Raw genomic sequence first — 26,463 nt, 5'->3', positions numbered from 1 at the left:
AAGATTTAATAAGAGAATTTTTTAGTTAATTTTAAAGTTCTAAATATTAGGAAAACAAAAATTAAATTATAATTTTGTCTATTGTAAAGACTATTTTAAAAGGGTATAAAAGGTTAACGATGTTTTGCTAAGTGACTTGGTACTTTTAATATAGTATATACATATAGATTTATGTTACTATATTTACTTTTGAAGATTCAATTTAGAATTCTTTTAAAAAAGTTTTCAGTAATCAAATCTACTTATATAAATAGTAAAACGCAAAATCGCATTAATGAATTTATTAGTATTTATATTCAAATGCCGTAGATATCAGAAATCTCACTCTAAAATTATTGAATAGACGAGCCGCGTCTAAAAAATATAAAACGCTGCGACTACGGCATACAAATCTGGAATCCGACCGAGCTTTCCCAATCAAGCCTTAGGGGGTTATTCTCACTACAGCCATCTTCATCAGCATCACTGATAGACACTTCACATTCACACCTGAATTGAAGGATTCTTCTCAAGTCTTGACTTCTTTTGGATTCCCTAAGATCTTTTCAGTCTTGAACTCCTTCTTGCTCTTCTCAATTAACCCATTTGAATCCCTCTGCATTTCGGTACTTACTTCAAAGACTAATTGCCTTTTTGGCTCGTTCAAATTTCACTTAATCTTGTGGTAATTTAATTCTAAACTCGGGCTTTTGTTTTCCCCCCCTTCAGTTGGTGAATGCAAGTGTGAGCTGCCATGGAAGAGTAAGTAATCTTTAAAATCTTGGCTTTGATATCCGCTCTTTTTTCGTTTTGCTAGTGTTTATAAGAATCATATATAGATCCTATAGTTGGTTTGAAGTAAATAACTAAATCTAAAGTCCTTTGGCAGCCAAGGTTAAGGATTCTGGGTTTTTTAAGGAGATTTAATAGTAGAGAGTTTAATTTTTTATGTAGGGAGAATGATACAGAGCTGCTGCAAAGATTCCGGCGAGACAGGCGGATACTCTTGAATTTTATACTTTCAGGAAGCTTAATCAAGAAGGTGGTAATGCCTCCCGGGGCTGTTTCCTTGGATGACGTGGATCTTGATCAAGTGAGCGTTGATTTCGTCCTCAATTGCGCAAGAAAAGGTACGGAACAAGATACATACTCTACATATATGAATTCTAGTTATTACATTAGCAGTTCACTTTATTCAACTAGTTTAGTTGCTTTATTTTATTTTTTGTTTCCTTTTTTTTTTTTTTGTAGGTGGACTCCTTGAACTATCTGAAGCTATTAGAGATTACCATGACAGCACTCTGTTCCCTCATATGGTAAATTCGAACTTTCATATACATTAATTTCTGCTATTTATGAATGTTCCAGTTTCCGAGGTTGATCTATTATAGCTTATAATTATTCCACTTAGGGGATTGTTATACAGCACTTCTACATTAATTTCTGCTATTTATGAATGTTCCAGTTCCCGAGGTTGATCTATTATAGCTTATAATTATTCCATTAGGGAATTGTTATGCAATACTTTTTGCCTATTGCAAAGCACTATTTCAGGCCTTCTATGCACATCAATTTTATTTCCATTCTTCAATGATTTCCTTTTGGTATAAGAGTAATGCAGGTTCAACTGATGAATTCTTTCTAGCTACAAATCCTGAATTATCGGGTTCGCCTCCAAGAAGGTTACCCCCTCTTGTCCCTGTTGCCACGCCATTACCAAATTTGGCAACACTGTCAACGTCAGAGTCCGTTGATACTGAACCATTTGAAGAGCCGTCTAGTCTATCCAAATCCATGTCTCTCAATTCCACACAACAACAAGAGTTGACAGTTGATGACATTGAGGATTTTGATGACTTTGACGATCTAGATGAAGTTGACAATAGAAGGTATTCAAGAAGAGTTCTCAATGATGCTTCTGATCTTGTGCTTGGATTGCCTTCATTTGCCACCGGTAAGCATGATTATTTTAGGCGTATATGCATATGGTGGACTGGTTGTTCCACTTCCATAATTTTGTGGCCATTTTTTGCATTATTGGGTTGAGATTTATTTGCTTCTTAGCTCTAAGGTGCTATGCATGTAGTTGGTTATACCAGAGAAATAAAGAAGATCAGGAGAGTCAGTAATTCGAGATCATTCTTTGATGCTATATTTGTACTGCTTGTTACTTTGTGCTTATGAGGCTGACACGTGACTAGGAAACCATTAATAGCGTCGATGTTGATGTACTATATAACTACTCTAGGTTAGTGTGCAAGTTTCATCCACCAATTTTTTTCCATGACCGAAAAATCCATCTGGAACTGACCCTTTAGGCCAACCACAACCTTTGAAACTCAGGGATGATGGGCCTGCCCCTCTACTCTTCTCCACTTAAATACCAGAGTTAGTTCGCTTGTTGCAGGGCTCGAACTCGTAACATTAGACACAAACCCCTCAATTTTGCCAATTGAGCTGACCCTGCGGGCAACTACACAAGGCAAACAATTTTCACCCACCAATTATGGATTTCAATTCTCATCCATGTTAATTGCAGTTCGAGCAATGCACCTCGGCCATGAATGTAGCATACTTTATAGTGGTTTAATGTTGGGACAATATATGTCCCCTTTCTACTAGGAACATAAGAAATTCACCATAGTCTCCAGCAGACTTGTGTGATTTTTTTGATATTCTAACTTTGTCTAGCTGATAGGCGTTATTTAAAAATTTAGCTGCAAATCCTATATTTGTTTTTAACTTTTCTAGATTAGAAAGAGTTAGCACTCCCTTGATGCCACGTTAATGAATTTCTGACCTTTAACAAGCTTTTAATTTTTTCTAGATTTTCTAGACAAGAGTGGGTTGCTCTAGTGGTAAGCACCCTCCACTTCCAACCAAAAGGTTGTGAGTTCGAGTCACCCCAAGAGCAAGGTGGGGAGTTCTTGGAAGGAGGGAGCCGAGGGTCTATCGGAAACAGCCTCTCTACCCCAGGGTAGGGGTAAGGTCTGTGTACACACTACCCTCCCCAGACCCCACTAGTGGGATTATACTGGGTTGTTGTTGTTGTTGTTGTAGATTTTCTGACTTGTAGAATTTAATATCTTTTTTTGAATTGTTCTCTTCTCTTGCTTTTACGCGGATGGATAGGAAATACTTATACCTCTATTTTTCGTAGGTGTTGGCGATGATGACCTCCGTGAAACAGCATATGAGATCCTCCTGGCTGCTGCAGGAGCTTCAGGGTATTTCTGCCGTTGCTTGCAACTTCTCCCATCTCATTAATTAAAGGTATTTAATATGCGTTATGTATGCACAGGGGCCTTATTGTACCATCAAAGGACAAAAAGAAGGAGAAGAAATCTATATTGATGAGGAAGCTGGGCCGGAGTAAGAGTGAAAATGTAATGACCCAGTCCCAGCATTTATCTGGACTGGTCAGTTTGTTGGAGACGATGCGTGTCCAGATGGAGGTAGGAAAATAAATGACCTTGTTACTTTTTTATCTGTACTTGTAGTCACATTCTTAATCAAAATGCTCATTCTATCTAAAAGATCAGTGTACTTTGTAGGCTTAATCACGGTCACTGATTAACTTAAGCTTAGAGAAGGGAAAAGTATGCAGAAAATGGAATTTCTCAAAGTCAGCTTTACACATGTTATTTACCAAAATTTAACATGTATGGGAGATATATCAGAGTGGTCTCTTTCTAGGGGAGGTAGAAGGTAGTGAATATCATTCCGGAAACAGGGGGAGGTCTTTTTGGGAAGATGATGTGAAATAGATCACTAATTGCGTAGAGAAAGGAGACAGTTGGAATCAATCTAGTGACATAATGCAAAGAAAGGGGAACTCTGATGTATAGAGTCCCAAAATTTTCACTCTGTCAGAAGTAACAGAATGATGAGCAGTCCCAGAGTGGAAAAAGGACTTGGGATGTGCAAAGTACTTTACTTTAGTCACTAACATTCTGACATTAATATATAGGTAATGGCTTGTCCAACACTTGGGATATTCATCATTGAAGTGATCCTAAAGCTAATGGCAGTACAAATTAGTTGTACTTTCATAATGGCTAGTCCGAGACTTGGGTGCATAATTTTGTGCCTTCATTCTGTGATCCAATTTTAGGCCAGTTTCTCTGGTATAATTCAACAGTCTCAGTTGCCCAAGCGACTGCATCTAGCATTTTTTATCATCAATGAGTGAAAAATTTGGGACTCTTTACATGGTGACCACATTATTTAGGACTCTACAATCCATTAATAGGGCACTGTCCGCAAAGTAAAGACGATGGCTACAAGTTCCATTGATCTTTTTTTTCCGTTGGGGGGCAGAGGGAGCGCTTTCTAATTGAGTGAGAAAACTGTTAAACCATGATTATAGATTTATTTAATTATGTCTTAATCTTGTGAAGGCAGGTCTACCACTCTTAGCTTGACTTAGAGTGAAACTCGTAGATCTAAAAGAGAACGGTAGAATGGAGTTACTAAAGTTTGATATAATGTCTTTGAACTGAGGAGTAACCAACGTTTAAAAAAATTATTATGCAGCGCTCTATTATTTAGAAATTTCAGTCTCATACTTAATGGGTTCTTACCTGATTATTATGTACAGATTTCTGAGGCCATGGATGTCAGGACAAGACTTGGGCTCCTTAATGCGATGATCGGAAAAGTGGGTAAAAGGATGGATACAATCTTGATCCCATTGGAATTGTTATGTTGTATTTCACGAACCGAGTTTTCCGACAAGAAGTCGTATATCAAGTGGCAAAAAAGACAAGTAAGCGCAGTCTTTCTCATTCACTATAAAGATGCAATTTTTTTCTCCCCTCCTTTTCTTCCTAATTACTGTAATGGGCTTTGCAAAGTTGTTAATTTATGGGACTAAATTTGTATGAAATGTATTTAACATTTCTGTTACATATTTCCTTTTCTGTCAGTTCAGTTAAACATGTTGGAGGAGGGGCTCATAAATTATCCTGCTGTAGGATTTGGGGAATCTGGGCGAAAAGCAAATGAGCTAAGGGTTCTTTTGGCTAAGATTGAGGAATCTGAGGTGTGTACTTTTCTTTCTGTCCTACTTTTGGTGAAGACATATTTCTGGTTTAATTATATATACTGAACTTAAGTATCTACAATACTAGTTTGGCCACGAGCACTTGCAATAACTGAACTTTAATATTTGAACTTCAAATAAAATATTAAAATAGTGGTCTGAATGCATATTTCAAGGAAATACTGGTTTCTACTCATAAATCTTCAACTTCCACAGTTTTTATTTTTTCAACTTGAACATCAAATACTCTTTTATTCAGCTTCAACTCAAATATTATCCAAATGCCTACTTACTTTCTAGTCTCAGTGGCGGACTTAGGATTTGAAGGTGGAGCATGCACATCTTTAACGTACACCATGCCACCGAGTTTGAGTAACATTATGCATTCAGTTGGTTTAGTTAGTTTCCAATCGACTTTTAGTTCGCAAACAAAGAAACCAATCAAACCGAAATGACTTTGGCTCGGTGCAGTTTTAAAACTTCAGTATTTGATTAATTTTATTGATCTCTTATATTTACCTAATAAAATAAAAAGAATGAGCCAGGAAACACGTGTTCCTCTATCATCTATACAAACAACAAACTAACAACATTATTTTTGAAACTATCGTTCTTGTCAATAGGGGAATATCATGATTAACCAAGTTGCCTAAAGGTCGACGCAATGAATGTAAGTTTGTGGCAACCCTAGTTGGATTTCATTTTGCTAATTTATTACTGAAAAAATATTAAGTATCTTAAATAGTAAATAGATGGATTGGAACTGTGGATTCATGCCACTTCTTTCAACAACAACAACAACAACAACAACAACAACCCAGTGAAATCCCACAAGTGGGGTCATGGCACTTCTTTCAAACAAATTACTTGAGAGTTTGGTTTTGAATCTTGATCATCATATGCCAAATTATAGAATTGCTTAGAATAAAAATTAGAAATGGTAAGAGGGTTTTCATCTTTTAGATTGGAGGTTCGCTAATCCATTTAGTTTCTCGGTTATAAAGACGTGTCTATAATTGTAAACTGACACGTTTTATCTTCTGGTACTTATATTTATTCTTGTTTCTTGTTTGGTACTCTCCTCAAAAGGACGTTCTTTTTAAAAATCTTATTGACCCATGGAAGTAGTTCAAGTGACATGCTGTCTTTGATGTTTGTTCTTGTTTGCTTGTTTGATTCTCTTTGTCATTGTTTGTGCACTTTTTTTTTTCTCAAACTAAGGTTTTGATTTCATATACTATGAACACCTGTGTCCGGAGAAACAATGTTACAAGAAAAAAGTGCTTTGTTATGCTATACCATATGATGTGCTATAAAGTTTATTATTTTCTTGTTTCAGTCTTTTCCTCCTCCTGCGGCTGAGCTGCAAAGGACAGAATGTTTAAAATCGTTGAGAGAGATTGCTAATCCACTGGCAGAAAGGCCAGCTCGAGGTGACTTAACTGGTGAAGTATGCCACTGGGCGGATGGTTATCACCTGAATGTCAAATTATACGAGAAACTACTTCTCAGTGTTTTTGATGTTTTAGATGAGGGAAAGCTTACAGAGGTCAGTTAAAACCCACTTGAAGGTCATTCTCTCTTAACAATTTGGGATTCCATTATAGAATTTCTTGCCATTCTTGCTATGCCTTATGGTGCCAGGATAAGATGGCCATCATGCTTCTTGTATATTAGAACTAGTTAGGATAACCAGTACTGTGCACGGCCCCAATAACAATTGGGTTGACGGAGATAAACAATAGTCTCAAGAAAAATCATACAATACAAAACTAATTTAAAATGACTCGAAGAATTAGAGAAAGAAAAATCGTAAATGCTACCCTCTACCTATTTATGTATGTGTGTTGTTGTTAGCTCAAAATACATACAAAATTTAGCTAGTCAGTTTATAATTTGTATCCATATGTATGGCAGTTTAACAAAGGTCTCTTGAAAAATGACTTGATTTAGCCGCAAATGTTCTTGGAAGAAAATAAATTCACCTCTCCAGTTTGCCTAATTTGCACCAGCAACAGGTCGTGCTTGGTGCTTCAATGAATAAATAAATGGAAAGACAATACACATAGCAGAAAATCATAGTATCTTCTGTGCTTTCTTTATTGATTGCCACTTAAAAGTGGGCATCAAGCAATTACTTGTGAATACAAATACAATGTAGAAATAAATCACTGCACATCCTCGTGCAATTTGTAAGTCATAGATATGTCATGCTATCTCAGTGTAACAAATAACACAAAAATACTCCACGTTTACCCTTGTTCTTATCTATATATTAGGCATCTCAATAAATATCAAGGGATTTAATTCCCTTAAGGTCTATTTCAAGGTCATTTAGGTTTCAAATAGAGCTCCAAGTTTTTCCTCTTTACTGCCTCCAGCCTCGTGGTTACACGCTATCTTTTCCCAGCTACTTCTTTCCCCTCTCACTACTCCTACTTTTGTTAACTCTGTTTCCTTCTTCCTCTTGTATAGCACATCAGACCTTGAATAATATTTTGATTAATGTACGTCCAAGTAGGTACCTTCGTGGACTCGGCGACACTGAATTGCTTGTATAAAATCTACTTCATTATCTAGCTAGCGAAAAAAAATCATTAGGCATTTCTTCTGTAAATTTTTTATTTAAAAGTTAAAACTCATTAGAAGTAGAAAACTCGATCAAAAGCATATGTGAATTTGCTAAAAGTAAGACTATATGTAAATATAGTGACTTCAACTTTTCGTGAAAATAAAATTGTTGATGAAAAACAAGTGGATTTCGTTACACATCTTTAACAATATTTCAAATTTTCTGTACTGCTTTCTTTTTTATCCTTTCCTTGTACTAACAGAGAAATTGCAAAAAAGCGAAAAAGGTAGGAAACTCGATTTTGGATTTGTTGGCTGTAGAAGAAAGATGATATGTTAATCAGCAGGAGTAAGTTAAAATAACAGAAATGCGGAGCTAATTAATGGGATAGGGGACACGTCCACATGAAATACCTTAAATAAGAATGATAAGCCAAGTAAATTGGTCAAGACAACAAATTATTTGGCCAATGAATTTGCTCCGTTTAAACACATTTACGAAAACGCTGTTCGGGTCCATATTGCAAAAGGCTGCGGATTTGTGAGCTGAATATTTCTGGTTTTTTCGTCATTTGCAATCCACAAGAAAGCATTAGAGCCTAGAGAATAGCCAAATAATGCACATTTGTAATATAAAATAACCAATATGCCCTCAGAGCATAAGCAGGCATGTTGACATGTTGACGGAGACCTGCTTAACTCAATTGTTGATGAAAACCAAGTGGATTTCATTACACATCTTTAACAATATTTCAAATTTTCTGTACTACTTTCTTTTTTATCCTTTCCTTGTACTAACAGAGAAATTGCAAAAAAGCAAAAAGGTAGGAAACTCGATTTTGGATTTGTTGGCTGTAGAAGAAAGCCGATATGTTAATCAGCAGGAGTAAGTTAAAATAACAGAAATGCAGAGCTAATTAATGGGATAGGGGACACGTCCACGTGAAATACCGTAAATAAGAATGATAAGCCAAGGGGTAAATTGGTCAAGACACTAAATTATTTGGCCAATTAATTTGCTCCGTTTAAACACATTTACGAAAACACTCTTCGGGCCCATATTGCAAAAGGCTGCGGATTTGTGAGCTGAATATTTCTGTTTTTTTCGTCATTTGCAATCCACAAGAAAGCATTAAAGCCTAGAGAATAGCCAAATAATGCACATTTGTAATATAAAATAACCAACATACCCTCAGAGCATAAGCAGGCATGTTGACGGAGACCTGCTTAACTCTCTTATAGAATAAGAGAAAGTAATTCTCTTAGGTTATTACCTTTCTCAAGAAAAGGAAGAAGGTAATATTTTTAGGGGTCATTTGGTTTGCGGTCTAGTTATGCACGTTAATAATAGAGGGACATGGCGAGTGAAGGTGTTAAAAGGGATGATACCCCCAATCACACGAAAGGAAGTTGTCTCGAAAAATCTACAATCTCCTGGAATCCACGCAGACATAGCGAAAAATAGGGGACAACAGAAAGGATTTAATTAGGCAATACCTATTAGTTGGGACTATATTTTCGTCATGTTAGTATGGTTACTTTAGGTCTTATGTCTTCTAGGGGTCTTTTAATCTTATTTGAGATTTATATGCATTTTCTTGTATAGAACTTTTAGTACCTTTTATTATTATTATTATTGATTATTGATAACATGGGGCTAAGGTGCTTAAATGGAACAACATCATTGGTGAGGATCATGTAGCCGACCCGAACTTGCTTGGGATTGAGGCGAAAATTGTTGTTGTTTTATGTGAAACACATTCACTTGTTTTATCGATAATATACTAAATAGTAGTGCAAGAAATGATATAATGCAAGTACATTCCTTTGAAAATCCATTTGTAGGTGTGAATGACTAATTATGAACTTCATCTCTTCTCACCAGGAAGTTGAAGAAATTTTGGAGCTTCTTAAGTCTACGTGGCGTATTTTGGGAATCACCGAAACCATCCACTACACTTGCTATGCTTGGGTGTTATTTCGACAGGTATAAAATGACAAAATTGTTGGTTTTTATTCAGAGTTGCTTAAAACGTTACTAGCATTTGCTTGACTACTAACATGCTGATGGTATACCAATTGTTTGGAGTTTGGACTACTTTTTTCATTATTAATTATTAGAGCGGATATGGACCACAACCTCTTGGGATGCGGCGGATGGAACTAGAAAGTTTCATCTAGTGAATTGGCAGACAATCACTTCCCCAAAGAAGTGGGGTGGACTTGGAGTGAAAGATCTTAGGATATTTAACAAAGCTTTAATGGGAAAGTGGCTGTGGAGATTCGGGGTAGAAGAGCATGCGCTATGGAGGGAGGTCGTAGTAGAAAAGTACGATTCCACGGGAGGGGGTTGGAGGACCAAGGCAATCACAACACCTTTCGGGTGTGGCATGTGGAGGAGCATCATGAAGAATTGGGAAGCATTCAGTGGCAACATCACCTACAGGATGGGAGATGGAAGGAGAATCAGCTTTTGGAATCATAGGTGGTGTGGAGAGGATACTCTGAGGGTCTCCTTCCCCTACGTCTTCAGAGTTTCAAACCAGAAGGAACTGATGGTCCAACAGATTCGTAAGGAGCATGGAAGGGGATTGTATGGGACCTCTCATTCAGAAGGAACATGCAAGATTGGGAGATTGCGGAGCTCCAAGATTTGTTGGCACTGCTATACGGGCAAGACAGGCCCCAGCCATCCTGCGACTCTTGGAGATGGGGCTTGCGTGGCGATGGTTTGTTCACCGTAAAGTCCTTTTACTAGAGTATGTTGGTGAGAGAGGAGGCCACTTTTCCATACTCCTCGATCTGGATTCCTAGGGCGCTCACGAATGTGTGCTTTTTTGCATGGCTAGCGGCGAGGGGAGTGATCTTGACTGCTGAAAATCTCCGAAAGAGATGAATTACACTTGTTAGTTGGTGCTACATGTGTAAAAGCTCAGAGGAAGAAGTTGATCAGCTTTTGTTGCACTGCCCTGTGTCCTCTGCTTTGTGGAGGGCAATCCTGAATCTTTTTGGTGTTCAATGGGTGATGCCAAGCACTGTAAAGGAAATGTTATATAGCTGGGCCGGTTTCCGTAGAAGAAGAAAGCAAAAGGCGTGGAAGTTCGCCCCGTTAGCTCTCATGTGGGTCGTATGAGGGGAGAGAAATATAAGGGCTTTTGAGGAGATTTAGTCTCCTTTTTCACATCTTAAGAATAGTCTTTTATCTTTGATCGCTTTTTGGTGCACTCATTTAGCCCCTACTTGTATAGAAGATTGAGCGTCTTCTGTAGAGAATCATGTTCTGATATAAATTCTCTACGTTTTTTGGTATACCTCGTGTATACGGGAGTTCTCTCCCTTTTGATTAATACAATTTACCTTATAAAAAAAAAATGGACCACAACCTCTATGGAATATTGTGGCATAACCTACAATTTCCTATTTAGAAAAGAACCTGATATTTCTTGAATCTATTATGCTTGAAGAACCAGGAAAATCATGTACCTTCTAGTTGAATGAGTTGCTAAAAACATGGAAGGCTTCGATCTTTTTATGCTAGTTAGCATTGCTAATAGGGAAAAGGTCCAAAATTGCCCCTCAACTATACTATATTGTTTACTTCTACCACCCGTTATACTATTCGTCCAGTCTAGCCCCTACCGTTAATCAACTTTTAAAAATTGCCCCTAACCCTAACGGATCTACATCGTGGCAGCTGGCCCCCTCAATTTTTTCCATGTCAGCTGCCAAGTCACTCGACCCCACCAAATTAAAACCCCACAGACCCCCCAAACCCGTCGTATGCCAAGATGTAAAAATAAGAAATTCTGCCATGGAACTCTTAATAAACATCCTCAATCTTATGAAACCTCGAATTATCCGAGACCCCATTTGTGAAACCTCAAACCATATAACTTTGGTTGGCCCAATCAACAAGAAAATTACAGAAATCGAAGTTAGAACAACTGGGCAATCGACTTATAATAACACAATTGAGAACAACCCCAAAAATGCTTGCGCATTTGGCGTAGAAAATATTCGGCTTGACGATTAAACGAATCATTGTTTGAATTCCATCTATAGGATCAAAATGTTGTCTGGTGAGTTGTGCAATACACTAAGTTGAGAAGCTTGAGGGAGAACCTGAAATTCGAAAATTCCATAACAGCCATTAACGAAGCTTGAAACTCCGAATCCAATAATCGGGTTTCCGCAAATCGAAGCTATTTCGATTGGATATTGTTCCAAACAATCAGAAACGTTTTGTAGAGTTCATATCCATATTTTGGGGCTGATTCGTGAAGATTTAGACCACTTTTGAGCTGAAAATTCAGCAGTTTGACAAAATTACACCTACAACTCCAGTTCGTCAGTTCCGAACTTTATATTATGGTTGCTGAAATTGAATGGCTATATTACAAGTTGATTTTTGAGAATCGATTTGTGTTCTGACTGAAATGAGATTTGGATTCGTCCACTATAGTGAATTTTGGGAACCTACGATGTTGGGTGTTCGAAAGTTCACATCTGTTGGTTTAAAATTCAAAGTTGCACACCAAATTGTTGTTAAATTTCTTTGTAGTTCACTGTGTGGAGCTGGTGGTGCCGCCGGAACAATGCTCTATTCTTCAAAGCTTGATTCGGCCAATTGGGGCATTCAAAATTATTAGAAACTTTGATAGAGAGGGGGTTGTGATACTTGACACATTTTTTGGCGTTGGCCATTCTGGCCAAAAGTCGTCAGAGGCCGATTTCGTCGGAAAATCCATGGTGGTAAACTGGTAATACATATATTTCTCTGAGATGTATTTTCGTAGGCCCATGTTTCTTGACATAGGGATGGAGATATATGATTCTAATTTTGCAAAGTGTGTTCGGAACCACCTTGAACGGCGACCAACTTCAACTTGGAGGTTTTGGAGTGTGTAGGTCTGTGAGTTAAGACTTAAGAGAGGGAGAAGAAGATGAGAATATTTTAATAAGAAAAGGGGTGGGTTAATTAGTGGGACCTGCTGACTTGGTTGCTGACATGGACAAAATATTAGAGGGGTTGGGTGCCACAGTGGAGGGACGTTAGGGTTGAGGGCAATTATGCAAACTTTGTTAACGGTAGGGATAGATTTGGACGAAAAGTATAACGGGGGACAAATTTAAATTATATACCATAGTAGTACCATAGTAGAGGGGCAATTTTGGACCTTTTCCCTTGCTGATATCCTCTTGGAGTACTTCTTGTCTTTTGTTAACATTCAATGTCAATTTACTTTTTTGCATAAAATGAATCTGGGGGTGACCAAGAGTTGCCATCATTTCACTTTCTCGTTTGTTGGGATGACCTTCTTGAGTATTGATTGGTCAGATCAGATGGTTCATCCTCTTGTAAAACTAATGATGCATCAAGTGTGATGTTGTACTTGCTGCTCCCTACTTAGTGGCCATTTTGTACGCCGTTTATGGAACCTATAGGAAACCTGATTTTAATTATTTTGATTGCATTTTCGGATTTTCCTGCTCAAAATTAACAGTACTTTGTATGAAAAATACCACACGCTATGTTTCCTGACCTTAGGTATTATGCGTTTATTAATACAAGTATTAACAATTCCTTGGTGAAGCTACCAAAGAAGACCAAACTTCCCACCATTTTGAAGTACCCTTGGTTTAATTTATTGAAGATTTTGTAGCCTGCCTACTGTCTATGATTAGTCACTTATGTTTCTAACTTATTATAGCTGAATTTAGGTGATTACTTGAAATGCATGTTTTATTAAAGTGAAAATAATCTTCTTGGTCCAATGTTATTCTTCAATTCCTATTCATCTCTTCGTGTTATTCAACGAAATTTGTTTTTCATTGAATCAAATGTGCTATTATGGTCCAATTAAAACTCACTGAACTTCACCTACCGGCAACTATGGTTTTTTATGAAATACAAAATCCTCATCCTCTCCTCTTTCCACATTATTTAACTTCTGCAGTTTTAAGTAAAATTCAGTCCCAATCAGCGATAGGTTGTTGGGAATTGTTAGGCAATTGCTTCCATCTTGTTTAGTCAAACTGTTTGTAAAATCGAAGTCCGGACACGTTGCAACAATTTCTTTCTTGCTTGGTTACCCTTATTTCAAATGTGGTTGCTTGGTTGAATCCAATGGTTCCATCAATTCCTCTTTGCTTATTGTCTGGTGCTTGATGGTCCTATTTCGATCTGTGCCCCTTGTGTTGTGCAGTTTGTCATCACAGGGGAGCAAAGGATCTTGCAATATGTCATTGAACAGTTGAAGAAAATACCATTAAAGGAACAAAGGGGACCACAAGAGAGAATGCACTTGAAGAGTTTGCATTCTAGAGTTGAAATTGAAAAGGGATTTCAAGAGTTGACTTTCTTGCAGTCTTTCTTGTTGCCTATATCAAAATGGGCTGATAAGCAGTTGGGCGACTACCATCTCAATTATGCTGAGGTTAGTGAACAAATCTGTTTTACTTTGATCAGGCGATTGCAAATTTTTTGCCCATGCTAAGTCTTTTTTTTAAACTTATGCATTTATATGAATGTCTTTTCCTATTTTGAATTTTTGTGTTGTGGTAATACATATACTGATCAGCTTAGAGCTTGTGGCATATGATATAAATCTCGTTTTTTATTTTAAAGATAAGAAACTAACTTCCAAATTACACTTTTCCAATGAATAATGGTTGCCAATATGTCAAATTTTCTGCCTTTTCTGTTGAAATTAACTCCATTTAGGATATTATTTACTTCTATTTAAGTTACATTACAGAAAAGCTGTGTCTAAAAATTTTGTCAAATTTTTTAAGTAGTCAAAACCTTAAAGGACTCCCTAGTTAAACTGTCTGGACTATAATCAACAAATCATTGAGATGTGAGACATCTCATTAGAGAGATAGAGTTTCATGTAGTGAGGTACGTGAACTTTTGATGGATTCCGCATTGTTCTGGGCGGAAACAATATGGACATTTTGTTTTTCGCTTGTCAATGCCGCTTTTGATTCTCCCCTCCTTCAGATGATCAGCAATTGAGATTTTTGTGAAATGAAACAAAATGTCTATAATTGTTTGTTGCTTTCCCAGGCCCAATCCTCTGGGTTATTCCAGGCCCTTGCCGGGGGGTGGGGTGGGACAATGAAAGACAAGAGAGCATACGCAGGAAAAAATTAAAGAATTCAAACCTAGAATCAATTTCCGTTCTGTCTCAGCACACAATCATGAGAAAAAGAATAGCAGCTAGTCTGAATAAACATGGCCAGTTGTAATTTAGATGTAAAGGAAATTGAGAAAAATCTGTGGTTTTGACACAGTCAATATAGTTACTTACGTGCTAATCAGGGCTTGGAACCCTGCCGCAAATGAAAGTCTGGTATTTAAGTGTGGAAGGGTAGAGGGGAAGAGTTAATTATTAACTGAATTTTGAACTGTGTACCACTGCCACTCGGGGATCTCTCGGTTATCTCCCCTCCTCCCCCAAACCCCCCAAAGAAAAAAGTTAATTACGTGCTAGTTAGTGATGGTGGATTAGTCAATATCTTGTATGTCTGTGTAATGTTTCCTTATATAGGCCTCTGTTTCATGTCGTATGTGGTGCAACAATTGTTTTCATCGTCATACACCATTGGCAGTTCAGAGCTGCAGAGGTTTTAATATGTTATTCTCTGTTTATATAACATAACTTTCAAAGATATATTTTCTGGTTTAGTAATGGTTATTTTGATGAAAGTAAAAGGGGGTAAAACCCCGTGTACAAGGTGTAAACATTGGGTACCTCAATGAAAGATATGATTTTCTAGGAAAAGCAACCAAGCATTTGTGGTAATTGGAATCTCATATGTGCTCCAAAAATTTTCCAAAAAAGGAGAAAAGGTTCCAGGAATTTGTGAAAATGCATCTTAGTCCCTTCAAAGGCTGTTTGTTTCTTTTAGAGCGAAAAGATACCTTGTAGTTCAAAAAAGACTCAGTTTGCTGACGTGTTTCACTTGATAGTTACCTTTCCTATAGGTTTGAGAGAGTTCATCAAGCGGAAATAACTCATATTGACATGAAAAGAAAAACAAGAATGTGCTTACATCTTAGTTTTGTTTAGGGGTCAGCAATGATGGAAAACACTGTGGCAGTTGCTATGCTTGTTCGAAGGCTTCTTTTAGAAGAACCTGAAACGGTATGTCTGAGTTACCTACTGATTACCTGTTTCTGGTGAAATATTTTATGTTTGTTCTGGCTGAAATAGAATCATATGTTTTATGTGCTGTCTGTTCGTTCACTATAAACTATAAGAGTTGCATACATTGACGCTTAGAAATAATAATGTCGTATCAAAATTTGATGTTTGTGCAGGCAATGGAATATGCAACAATATCAGATACAGAGCAGATAGAGTTCTATGTGACATCTTCAATCAAAAATGCGTTTACAAGGGTAAATTGTTACTTGTTGGAAAAAGAAACTATACTTGGTTTCTGAATATAATTACTGCTATTGAAACCTTTTGCTCTGTTGGCTTGAAGTGCAAGTCCAAAGACTGGTTAAATTACCCTAACTGTAAAGTGCAAGTTCTATGATTGGTTAAATTATTTTCTTCAGATGGTAGAGGACCCTAACTGTAGAGTGCATGTTCTATGATTGGTTAGATTAGTTTCTTAAGATTGTAGAGGACCTTAACTATGAACTTCCGTTTGCATTGTTAGGTCATTAAAATCTTTTCTTTATTCTTTTATCTTCATTTTCTATTTCGTAGCTAAATATGAATGTCATTGCAAAATCTTCATTCTATACAGCCTAATGAGCTTCTCTGTTCGAATAACATTATATGTACCAATAATGAATTATGTTAAGGGATGGGCATGACTGGTTCAAGAGGAGGATTTGATGTACTGTGTCTAGCCTTCAGATCATATAACACAATCTCTGTACTGTATGACTAACTTATTCCATTCTAATGCCAAATGTCCAAAGAATTTGAAGCTCAAAGTCTCTCAGACCAGCATGGCGTATTAGAGGTAGAAGGCATGTCCCCTTTAATAAAAGTTTCAGTAAATAGGAGAGTTTTTGAGGGGATTGAGTCTTCGTTTTCACATTTTAAGAATAGTCTTTTATCTCTGATCGCTTTTTGGTGCACACATGTAGCCCCTACTTGTGTAGAAGATTGGGCGTCATTTGTAGGGAGTCATGTTCTGATGTAAATTCTCTACTTTTTGTATACTTCTTGTATGCGGGAGTTTTTTCTCCCTTTTGATTAATACAATTTACCTTATCAAAAAAAATAAAAGTTTCAGTAAAAGTAATTAGTAGTCACTTTCATATGTTCTGTGACCAGTTAAACAGTCCATACAAATTTCTCATATTTTAACGTAGACTGTAGTTTTACAATAATGGTATACTAAAATAGTCAAGAACATACAAACTCATATTTTAACGTAGACTGTAGTTTTACGATAATGGTATACTAAAATAGTCGAGAACATAAAGGGATCAGAAAGGTCCAAGTGCACTTGTCCAGGTCTTCTCTCTTTCTATTTCACAGCTAACATGTCATGAATCTCGTGCGATTATGGTGCATTTCTGTTGAATACGCTTCTTACATGAAAGGACATGGTGTTTCATATTTCCCGACAAATGACTGTTTGCAAGTTCATCCAGAAGTTACATTTGATTGATTTGCTTCCTATGGTTCTAACAACACAAGTAGACCAACTGTCCCCCTGCTTGGTGGACTTCCCCTCTTACTAGAGTGCGGAGTTCATTGTTGGGGGCATCTAAGAATGCTCTATACATCATAGCTAGTTCTTGGGTGTTGTTATTCAGTTCCGTGTTTCCTCTAGATTGGCCATGAATGAAATTTCCCTGTTCGTCATGAATAATCGCTTTATGCAGATGATACAAGATGTTGAGGCAATAGCTCATGCAACAAATGAACATCCTCTAGCATTGCTTGCAGAACACACAAAGAAACTCTTGCAAAGAGATAATGCTATTTACATGCCTATATTATCTCAAAGGCATCGTAAAGCTGCTGCTGTTTCTGCATCCATACTTCACAAGCTTTATGGTATCAAATTGGTATGTTAATGATTAATTTATCTCCCGGAGTTCTAGTTTAGCTTGAATTATTCATGGTAATATGTTTATTATGGGGGTTTGAGTGAATGTCAATCATTCAGAGACCATTCCTTGAAAATGCGGAACATCTGACTGAGGATACTATAGCTGTCTTTCCTGCTGCTGACAGTCTTGAGCAGTATATAATGCAAGTTATCGTATCTACTTGTGCTGATGGAACTTCAGATGCTTACTGCAGAAAGTTAAATTTGTTCAAGGTTAGGAAACTCTTCCTGGCTTCTTTATATATTTTATATTAGATTAACTTAGGGTGACATTGTTTTGCCAAATTTATATGGGGAAGTTCCAATTGAAAGACTTATGGCCAGTAAATTAAGCTTATTGGATTTATTGTCTTCTGACCTCGGCATTCTAAATGCTCAGAGCCTTTGTTTTGGTTGGGGTATGACAGTTTTGCTGATAAAGTTGCTATGCATCATGCTTAATATTTTCATAATGAATTTGGTGACTTTCTTAGCTTATTTCTTGATTTTTTCTAGATTGAAACTGTATCTGGGACATTGGTACTACGATGGGTGAATTCACAACTTGCAAGGATTTTGAATTGGGTTGACCGGGCTATTCAGCAGGAGGTAATAACTAAGGGAGTTGCTGATTCTATTGATTGTGTTTCATTGAACAATTATATCATTTAATTTTTTGCCTTGGTCATTATAATCCTTCTACTCTCTGTGCATATATCATTTCCCATTTTAGATTTTTCTACCATTTGAGATGAGGATGTTAAGGTGGATGTGTGAGCATACCAGGTTGGATAAGATTAAGAATGAAGTTATTCGGGATAAGGTGGGAGTGGCCCCTGTGGAGGATAAGATGCGGGAGGCGAGGTTGAGATGGTTCGGGCATGTTAAGAGGAGAAGTATAGAAGCCCCAGTTAGAAGGTGTGATAGGTTAGCTTCGGTGGGTAGCAGGAGGGGTAGAGGTAGGTCTAAGAAGTATTGAGAAGAGGTTATTGGGCGGGACATGGTGCAGCTGGAGCTGACCTAGGACATGGCCCTAGATTGGAGGGTGTGGAGGTCAAAGATTAGGGTAGAAGGCTAGTAGGTAGTCGACTGTTTCTCCTCTTTGTCTTACTCAGTTCGCTAGTATCAGTGTTAGTATGACATCCTGTTATTCATAGATTGCTATTACTACTTAGAGTTTAACTGCTTTCTTGGATTCGATCTTATTTTATCTTGTTGTTATTCCTACTTGTTGCAATTACCTTTTCTTTTTTCATCCGTTCTCCAGCTGAGGGTCTATTGGAAACAACCTCTCTGCCCTCCACTCCAGGGTAGGGGTAAGACTGCGTACATCTTACCCTCCCCGGACCCCACTTGTAGGAAATTACTGAGCTTGTTGTTGTTGTTATGTCTTATATCCTTTTTTTCCGAAGTATAAGTTAAATGGGGCATCTCCCCTTTTCAATTCACTGATATGATAATAAGAATAAATTGAGCTCTTCCTTCTAAACAAAGACTCGGCTTTTAGCATATGAATTTAATTACCTTTTTGTGGGTTTTCAGCGGTGGACACCGGTTTCCCCTCAACAAAGGCATGGAAGTTCAATTGTTGAAGTCTACAGGATTGTGGAAGAGGTTCAAAAATTATACTCTGTTCTTTGCATCTATGTGTTTCGCAATTTTCTGTTTTTCCCAGGATCAATTTTCTATCAGAATTCTGATTTCCACGCCTTAAGTTTATCGTGTTTCTTTTTGGCATCAATTGATAAACAGACATGGTGAATTTGTCTGAAAACTTGTTTTCAGCAACATATGGGTGGATACTTTAATGTTACATGTCCATGTTTAATCCATAAGTGAGAATCTAGGATGATGTAGTAGTATTCAGTCTTTATTTACCCTTGACTGCATATGCTAGTAGATGTATCACGGATCTTCCATAGATGTAGAAAAACAAATGATTAGCTTATTTAATATAGCTTTTAAACAGCAGAGAATCCAGAAGCATATCGATATGACCGATACAGATTGGAATCACAGTAATATGGAAGAAGAGTTTCAATAATTGCGTCAGCAACAACGAAATTTATTTCTTTATTGATTTGTTTTATGTACAGCTGAAGATTATCTTAATATATGTCAGGCAAACAACTTGTAAATGGAAACCGGACTTTGAAATAGTATCCCATGAAAGCATAATGCTCCATGAAAGAAGCCATATCTAGCCTCTAGACTTTTGTGCTTCAGAGCGAAGTTTGACACCAACTGCTCTCAGCTACAAGATGAAGTTTGTGTGTGTCCTTCGTGTCCATGTTATCTCTAGCAGCCTAGCTTCTTTTTAGTTTTGGTTAATATGGTGAAACTTAAGTGAAGAATACTTAGCTTCCGGAGTACATACACTTGTAGATCTAAAGGCTTCTGAAGCTCCGGTTCCCTATCTAGCGCCGGGGGGGGGGGGGAGGGGGGGACACAACAAGAAAATATAGGAAGTGAACTTTAAAAAGTGGCCAGACTGTGGACATTTTGCTTTGATCATTTGATTCTGATATGCTCACAGTAATTTACAAATGCTTTTATACGATACCAAATTTTGTAATGAGTTTGAACTATTTTGTCACTGCAGACGGTTGATCAGTTCTTTGCTTTGAAAGTTCCAATGAGGCCAGGGGAACTGGGTAGCCTCTTTCGCGGCATTGATAATGCATTTCAAGTATATGCAAAGACCATTTTAGACAAGATTGGTATATTGTTGCTTTCTGCACAATCTTAAAGAATTCTTCTTTACTGAAACTTATATACCTGCTGTTTTAGTTTAATTATCCTCCCAGTTCATTTTGTATCCTGCACTATGGTTTGATGAATGATATATCATAGTAATGGATGGACGGACTATTAGATCTTCCGTTACCGCGTTATTCAAATCCATTTCACAGTAGGGAGGGAGGGGTACCTCTTTACAGTTTCGAAGCTATCCTTCCCACTGGAGCTGTAAATATTCTGTCCTAGTAACTAATAATTGGAAAACCTTCATTTTATTTTTTCCCTCTTTTCTGGCTCACATTATGGATGAATTGCCAATTTACCCGTTTGACAACCCTTCATCACCAGCCCAGTTTTTCATCGACAAGATTTAACATGTTCAATCTTCAAATAGCTTTGAAGCTTATGTTTAGTGGCTCTCTTTTTATTGGCATTCAAAAGTTGTACCATGCTTTATTTCTTCTTGCATTTTCATATCTTGCATATGTTTCTGCAGAACTGTTTCCCACTAATTCAAACATATATATTTCATCGTGAACTTGCTACCATATGTGTGCAGCTAATAAGGAAGATGTTGTTCCACCTGTGCCTATTCTGACAAGATACTCAAGGGAACATGGAATTAAGGCATTTGTAAAGAAGGAGTTGAAGGATACAAGGATACCGGATGTCCTGAAGTCTGTTGAAATTGACATAGTGGCCACATCAACGCTTTGTGTTCAGTTGAATAGCCTTCATGTGAGTTAAACTTCTACCTTCCCGCTTTTTGTACGATTAAGATCTCAAGCTGTTAATCATTTGCTCTCTGTTTCACTTTCCCCTTTTTGATTGGATCTGAAGGGTGTATCTACACTGGTTGAATTGGAAAAGCATGGCTCTGGCCAGTTTCATTAGCTTGAAGCTGGACTTTAAATTAACTTGTAACCTGTGTGATATTGTGTTTCTGTCTTAAGCAATTCTAAGGCTTACCTCATCGTTTATCCTTACAGTATGCTATTAGCCAACTGAATAAATTGGAAGACAGCATTTGGGAGCGGTGGACGAGGAAAAAGCATCACGATAAATCGATAAGTAAGGAACAACTCCTTTTGACTTTGGAATATATTGATATTATCTTATTATCTCCTCTTAGTATGTAATTCTAGATTTGCAGCTAAAAATATTTTCTAACAATTTTGAGTAATGTTAAGAAGTATTTGTCGTCTTGAAAAGGTGCTCTCCATCTTTAATCGTTCTATATAAAGTGGACAATTGGAATTATCTCCTTACAGACTGCAAAGATGGTAGACAGAAAAAAGAACAGTAAAGGAAGACATGGCGGCAGGTGGAGAAGAGGAGACTACTTTTCTATTTTAGATTTCTGTTTTACAGAAATAGTTGGATGGATGTGTTGTAAGCCAGGAAAACCATCAGGAATATTGCGTAAATAAAAGTTAAGAATATTAAGAATTAGAAAACTGTCCTTAATTCATATAGTTCAAGATTCTTATATAAGGAGCTCTCTTGTATGTAGTTAACCATCTGATCTCTATAAGTTTTTTCTCTCTTCTTTTCCTCTTTCACATGGTATCAGAGTGTACAATTTGGTAAACACTTGAGTAGTTTTCCCTACTCATGAATATCTACCCAACTAAAATATTTCCATCTTTCCATAAATTCACTATCTTATTTCATTCCTTTGACCGTTTAGCGGCACCACTCTTACCTCCGGCGACTTTTACGGCCGTAATGCACCTCTTATAGATTGTCATTCCACGTCTGGCCATTCGTCCTGCAACCTTTCAAGAAAGAATTCCCAAAACTTGTTTCTTCTCTTCTATCTCTTCGTGGTATTAGAATTTGGATCTTGATTCCTTCCTCTAAAGTCTAAACAGTGAATTTTCTGTTACTGGTAAGCAAAAATCCTCTTTTTTTATGGTATCAAAGAGTGTATTTAGATCTCTCTTCTAAACATTTAATTTGAAGTCACAAGTTATTTTCTCTTCTTTTTCTTTGTGTTATTAGAGTTTGAGTATTTAGTCTATTCTCTAAATTGATTTTTTCTTAGATAGAAAAATATTGAAATTTGTGATCATTGTTATAACAACTTTTTGGTACTCGTCAGCTGCCAATTCAAGCCATTGCAAGAAGCAATTTTTTCTGCTGTGCAATTGCCAGTGAGTTTTCGGGGAAAAAAAATCTAACACTAATTTCTTTCTGGTGATGATTCAAGGAATTGTTTACGATTCCAGTGACTCTTGTTTACTAATAAGCAATCTTAAGTTGTTTCATCACCTTGAGTTTGAAGAGGCGCGTTGAAACTCAAGTGAATCACTAAGAATTATGTTAGTACTTAGTCAAGAGAATTAAAAAGAATATTGCGTAGAATATTCTTGGAAATTATGTCATAATTAGGAATGCCGAGAATTACAAAACTTTTCTTATTTCATGTACTGAGCACTTAAGCTTTGACTATGTATGGTAAAGCCTATGCCTTGGTGTGCTTGGAATGTTTTGCAAAAGAAATTGGGGAAAACAAAAATATGAATAAAGAACTGCAAACCTGTTTTTCTTACTTGTAATTAAAAAGGGGACGAGGGAGATAGTTGACTTGAAATCTATTTACCATTAAGCATAGCTGCTGTATAATCAATATCAGCTGGGACTTTTAGCCTATAGAATCTAGATATAATTCTTTATCATGATGAATGCCACTTGAGTAGTGGTACTCTTTCCTCTTCTGGAAAAGGATTAACTTAATTTCAATATTTTTCCTAACAAAGAGAGCCCAGCTGAAGAGACTGCAAGAAATTTACAGAAGGACTCATTTGATGGAAGCAGAAAGGATATTAATGCCGCAATTGACAGAATGTGTGAATTTACTGGTGAGACTTTTGTTTTTATCTTCTGTTTTTTTCTTTTTTGGGTTCTCTGCAAATAATATAACTTTCAAGGATGTGTGGATTTACTAGCGAGAGACTTCTTCTTTGTCTTCTACTTTTTTGGGGTTCATTGCAAATAATTCCTAACTCATTTTTGTCAATTTTTGCAGGAACAAAAATCATTTTCTGGGACTTAAGAGAACCATTCATTGAGAATCTCTATAAACCCAGTGTTTCTCAGTCTAGGTTGGAATCAGTAATGGATCCACTTGATATGGTATTGCGTCTTATATTTGAGACTATTCTATACATAAGTAACATCGTATAAATGTGGAAAACGGGAAATGAATTAACTTTTGATGAAGTCCAGAAAGGGGAAAAATAAATAACTTGTAGATATTTAAGATGCAATTGAGTCTGAAGAATAACAGCAAAGAGTAACTATCCCATGAAATTCCAACACTGATGAACATCCTCTGTTGCTCCTTGATCTGCTGCTCTTTGCACCTTATCTCCCTCTTGTGATGGAAAGAAAGTACAGCTTAGTAATTTTTGGTCTTAAATGTTTGTTCAAACTTCTCTTGTGATGAAATGTTGGGATGTGGAAGGTTGAACTATAATTGCTGCAATAGAAATCTGATTCATAAATCCCATCCGAACTTCGTTTATGAAGCACCGGTTTTGAACCGTTAGAAACTGGAGTTGAGAATTTTTTTCCTACAACGGCATAAATGACCTATAGTAACACCTAGGCTTGTAACTAATATTGAAATGTGAGAGACAGTATCTGCATTCAACCTTCTGAGCAAAATGATTTGGTCATCTGGATCCCTGATTTAGATAATTGTAAAAGTGATACAAACATAATATGGTTTTTGCTTGCATCAATCCATTTTGCTGAGCTGGAATGTGCCTCCCACTTTTCATATATACTCAGAAAAAAGAGAAGCACAGATGGTATAGCTGTCTTCCAATATTTGCAGGTTCTTAATCAACTTTGTGATGTGATAATGGAGCCACTCCGTGATCGTGTTGTGACAGGACTGCTTCAAGCATCACTGGTCTGTGTACTTACTGCTGCTTGGTTTTCTGTTTTTAACTGCAGTAATTTTTGAATTCTTTGGAAATCGTATTTCACCAGGATGGCCTACTCAGAGTCATATTAGATGGAGGACCATCACGTGTATTCTCCCTGGGTGATGCTAAGCTATTGGAGGAGGATCTAGAGATCTTGAAGGTATTCAAACTGGTTTTTGTTGGATATGCCCGAGAAATTTTTTATCTACCTGAAGATATCCAAGCTAATTTTTTTCTACCTGATATCTTGAATTAGTGGACCTACAATATGATTATTTCTCACCTATGCTTGTTGTTTGTTTAAGGAATTCTTCATTTCGGGTGGGGACGGGCTACCTCGTGGAGTAGTTGAAAATCAAGTTGCACGTGTTCGGCAGGTGGTAAAGCTGCATGGTTATGAGGTTAGTTCAGCAACCACCATGAAGTACTAAGATAAGCAGAATTGACTGCATAAAAACTTTGGTACCTGTGGTTACTGATGCTTGTACCTCGCTTTTCCATGCCTCTATTATGAAATTATTGTCTGAGCAATATGCACTTTTTTCATACTTGTTTTATTGCCCCCAATAACAATGTGTAAATGTAGCACTATCTTAACGGATACAAAGATTTATTCATGTAAAATTGGTCAAAGATGCTGTAACACTAATATCAATTGTAGAAAAAGCGATGGTATGTATACGTTTAAAAATCTGCTTGCTCCTCAAAGACTGTTTATTAAGGCCATATTTTGCACTAATTCTAGTACGTCTAAGATGATCTTATTTGGTCTTTATATATCACATTTTATTGTGATCCTTCTCTACGACAATATGTTAAATGGTTGATGTACAACGCCTGTTTTTTATGGTAAACAGACCAGGGAAATAATAGAAGACTTGAGATCCGCAAGTGAGTTAGAAATGCAGGGCGGAAGAGGCAAGTTAGGTGCTGATACCAAGACCCTACTTAGGATTCTGTGTCATCGAGGAGAGTCAGAGGCCTCTCAGTTTGTCAAAAAGCAATTCAAAATCCCCAAATCTGGAGCTTAGTGTACTTGATCTGTATACTTTTTAGTGGACCTGGCAAAATCCTCCATGAGATTGTAATATAGGCACTGTCAATTTTCTTTTACTTCTTATTTTTTCATGATCTCATTCGTCGATGAGAACAATCTGCTGCGGCAGAGTTTTTTCTTTAAGGCATATACTTAAAGCATAGCTTCTTTTCTTTTTGTTCTGTCCATGTATATGTTTGGTGTGCATTTTTTTGCCATCTTAAAACCTGTTTTGGAGGCATGTATATGTATAATTTCTCCTTTCGTGGGAGAATACATTTGTACTTCTATTTCTAAGATTTTGAAATTGAGTTCTATTGCTCGGTAAGTGACTTTAAAGATTAGGGGTGCATATGCCATTTATTTTTCTAGATTTAGCAAATTACTGGTGATATAACTATGACATTTGGTTTATGAAAGAAGGAAAAGCAAAAGTAATTTTTTGCCTTCCAGTGGGAAAAATATCTAACAATTTCTCCGTTCTGTGGTCATTCATTTGCAAAGAGATTGCAAAAACGAGTTTTTATTTAGTAGTTTGCTTGCCTTTTCCCTTTAGTAACACAAAAAACCTGCTCAAAGTGGCTATTTCATTTTTCCACTTCCACTTAACAAAGTGTCAATTTCGTATGACGAATTGTTGGAAAGCTGGTAACACTTGATGGAACTTTTCGAGGCACAGACAAGACTCTTGATTTTTTTTTTTTTGTTCATTTCCATGATCGCATGATCTTAAACTAGATATATTCATCTCAATTCGAAAGTTGTGTTTCATGTCAAGTGCAAGGAAGCAAACTGTAGTATATTGTGACCTTTAGAAGCAGCACAGTGAAAAAAAATTAATGAGCTTTAAAAGCCAAGAATGAGAGATCTTCCAATCTGGTACATACAGATAATTCTCAAATTTACAAAGCACATATCATCAACTGAAATTGAACTAGAAAATCGTTCAGAACACTAAACTCAACAGTAGAACTTATGCACGTAACTCATACTTGATCACACACTATATAGAGGCAGAGATCGGCATGTTACAGAGTTGGAGTAAGCCTAGTCGGCACAAGGAGGCCTCCGCTGGAGATTGTCAT

The 26,463-nt window shown here is 36.9% G+C and overlaps 1 protein-coding gene across 4 annotated transcripts; it reads left to right on the top strand.

The window, feature by feature from the left end:
• The first annotated feature begins 320 nt into the window (after window positions 1-320).
• On the top strand, window positions 321-25,695 carry LOC107803356 (protein unc-13 homolog). Of its 4 annotated transcripts, none has more exons than XM_075238407.1 (27): window positions 321-605; window positions 709-741; window positions 934-1,109; window positions 1,231-1,295; window positions 1,591-1,933; window positions 3,140-3,206; window positions 3,281-3,434; window positions 4,580-4,747; window positions 4,913-5,023; window positions 6,363-6,572; window positions 9,480-9,581; window positions 13,801-14,031; window positions 15,670-15,744; window positions 15,921-16,001; window positions 17,457-17,642; window positions 17,744-17,899; window positions 18,182-18,274; window positions 19,208-19,279; window positions 20,268-20,385; window positions 20,964-21,142; window positions 21,394-21,475; window positions 23,167-23,268; window positions 23,436-23,542; window positions 24,249-24,326; window positions 24,407-24,502; window positions 24,648-24,743; window positions 25,200-25,695. In XM_075238407.1, the coding sequence occupies exons 2-27, from the start codon at window positions 734-736 to the stop codon at window positions 25,371-25,373; spliced, it is 3,330 nt and encodes a 1,109-aa protein (XP_075094508.1). In that variant the 5' UTR covers window positions 321-605; window positions 709-733; the 3' UTR covers window positions 25,374-25,695. The 4 variants fall into 4 exon arrangements, with proteins under 4 accessions (XP_075094508.1, XP_075094509.1, XP_075094511.1 ...); XM_075238408.1 differs by having other exon boundaries at window positions 13,801-14,035; window positions 15,677-15,744; XM_075238410.1 differs by having other exon boundaries at window positions 324-605; window positions 1,601-1,933.
• The last annotated feature ends 768 nt before the right edge of the window (window positions 25,696-26,463 follow it).

The sequence above is a fragment of the Nicotiana tabacum genome, chromosome 19 (assembly GCF_000715075.1).
Source record: "Nicotiana tabacum cultivar K326 chromosome 19, ASM71507v2, whole genome shotgun sequence".
Classification (NCBI taxonomy): Eukaryota; Viridiplantae; Streptophyta; class Magnoliopsida; order Solanales; family Solanaceae; genus Nicotiana; species Nicotiana tabacum.
Note: the sequence above shows the minus strand (reverse complement) of the source record. Positions and strands in the feature narration are given on the sequence as shown.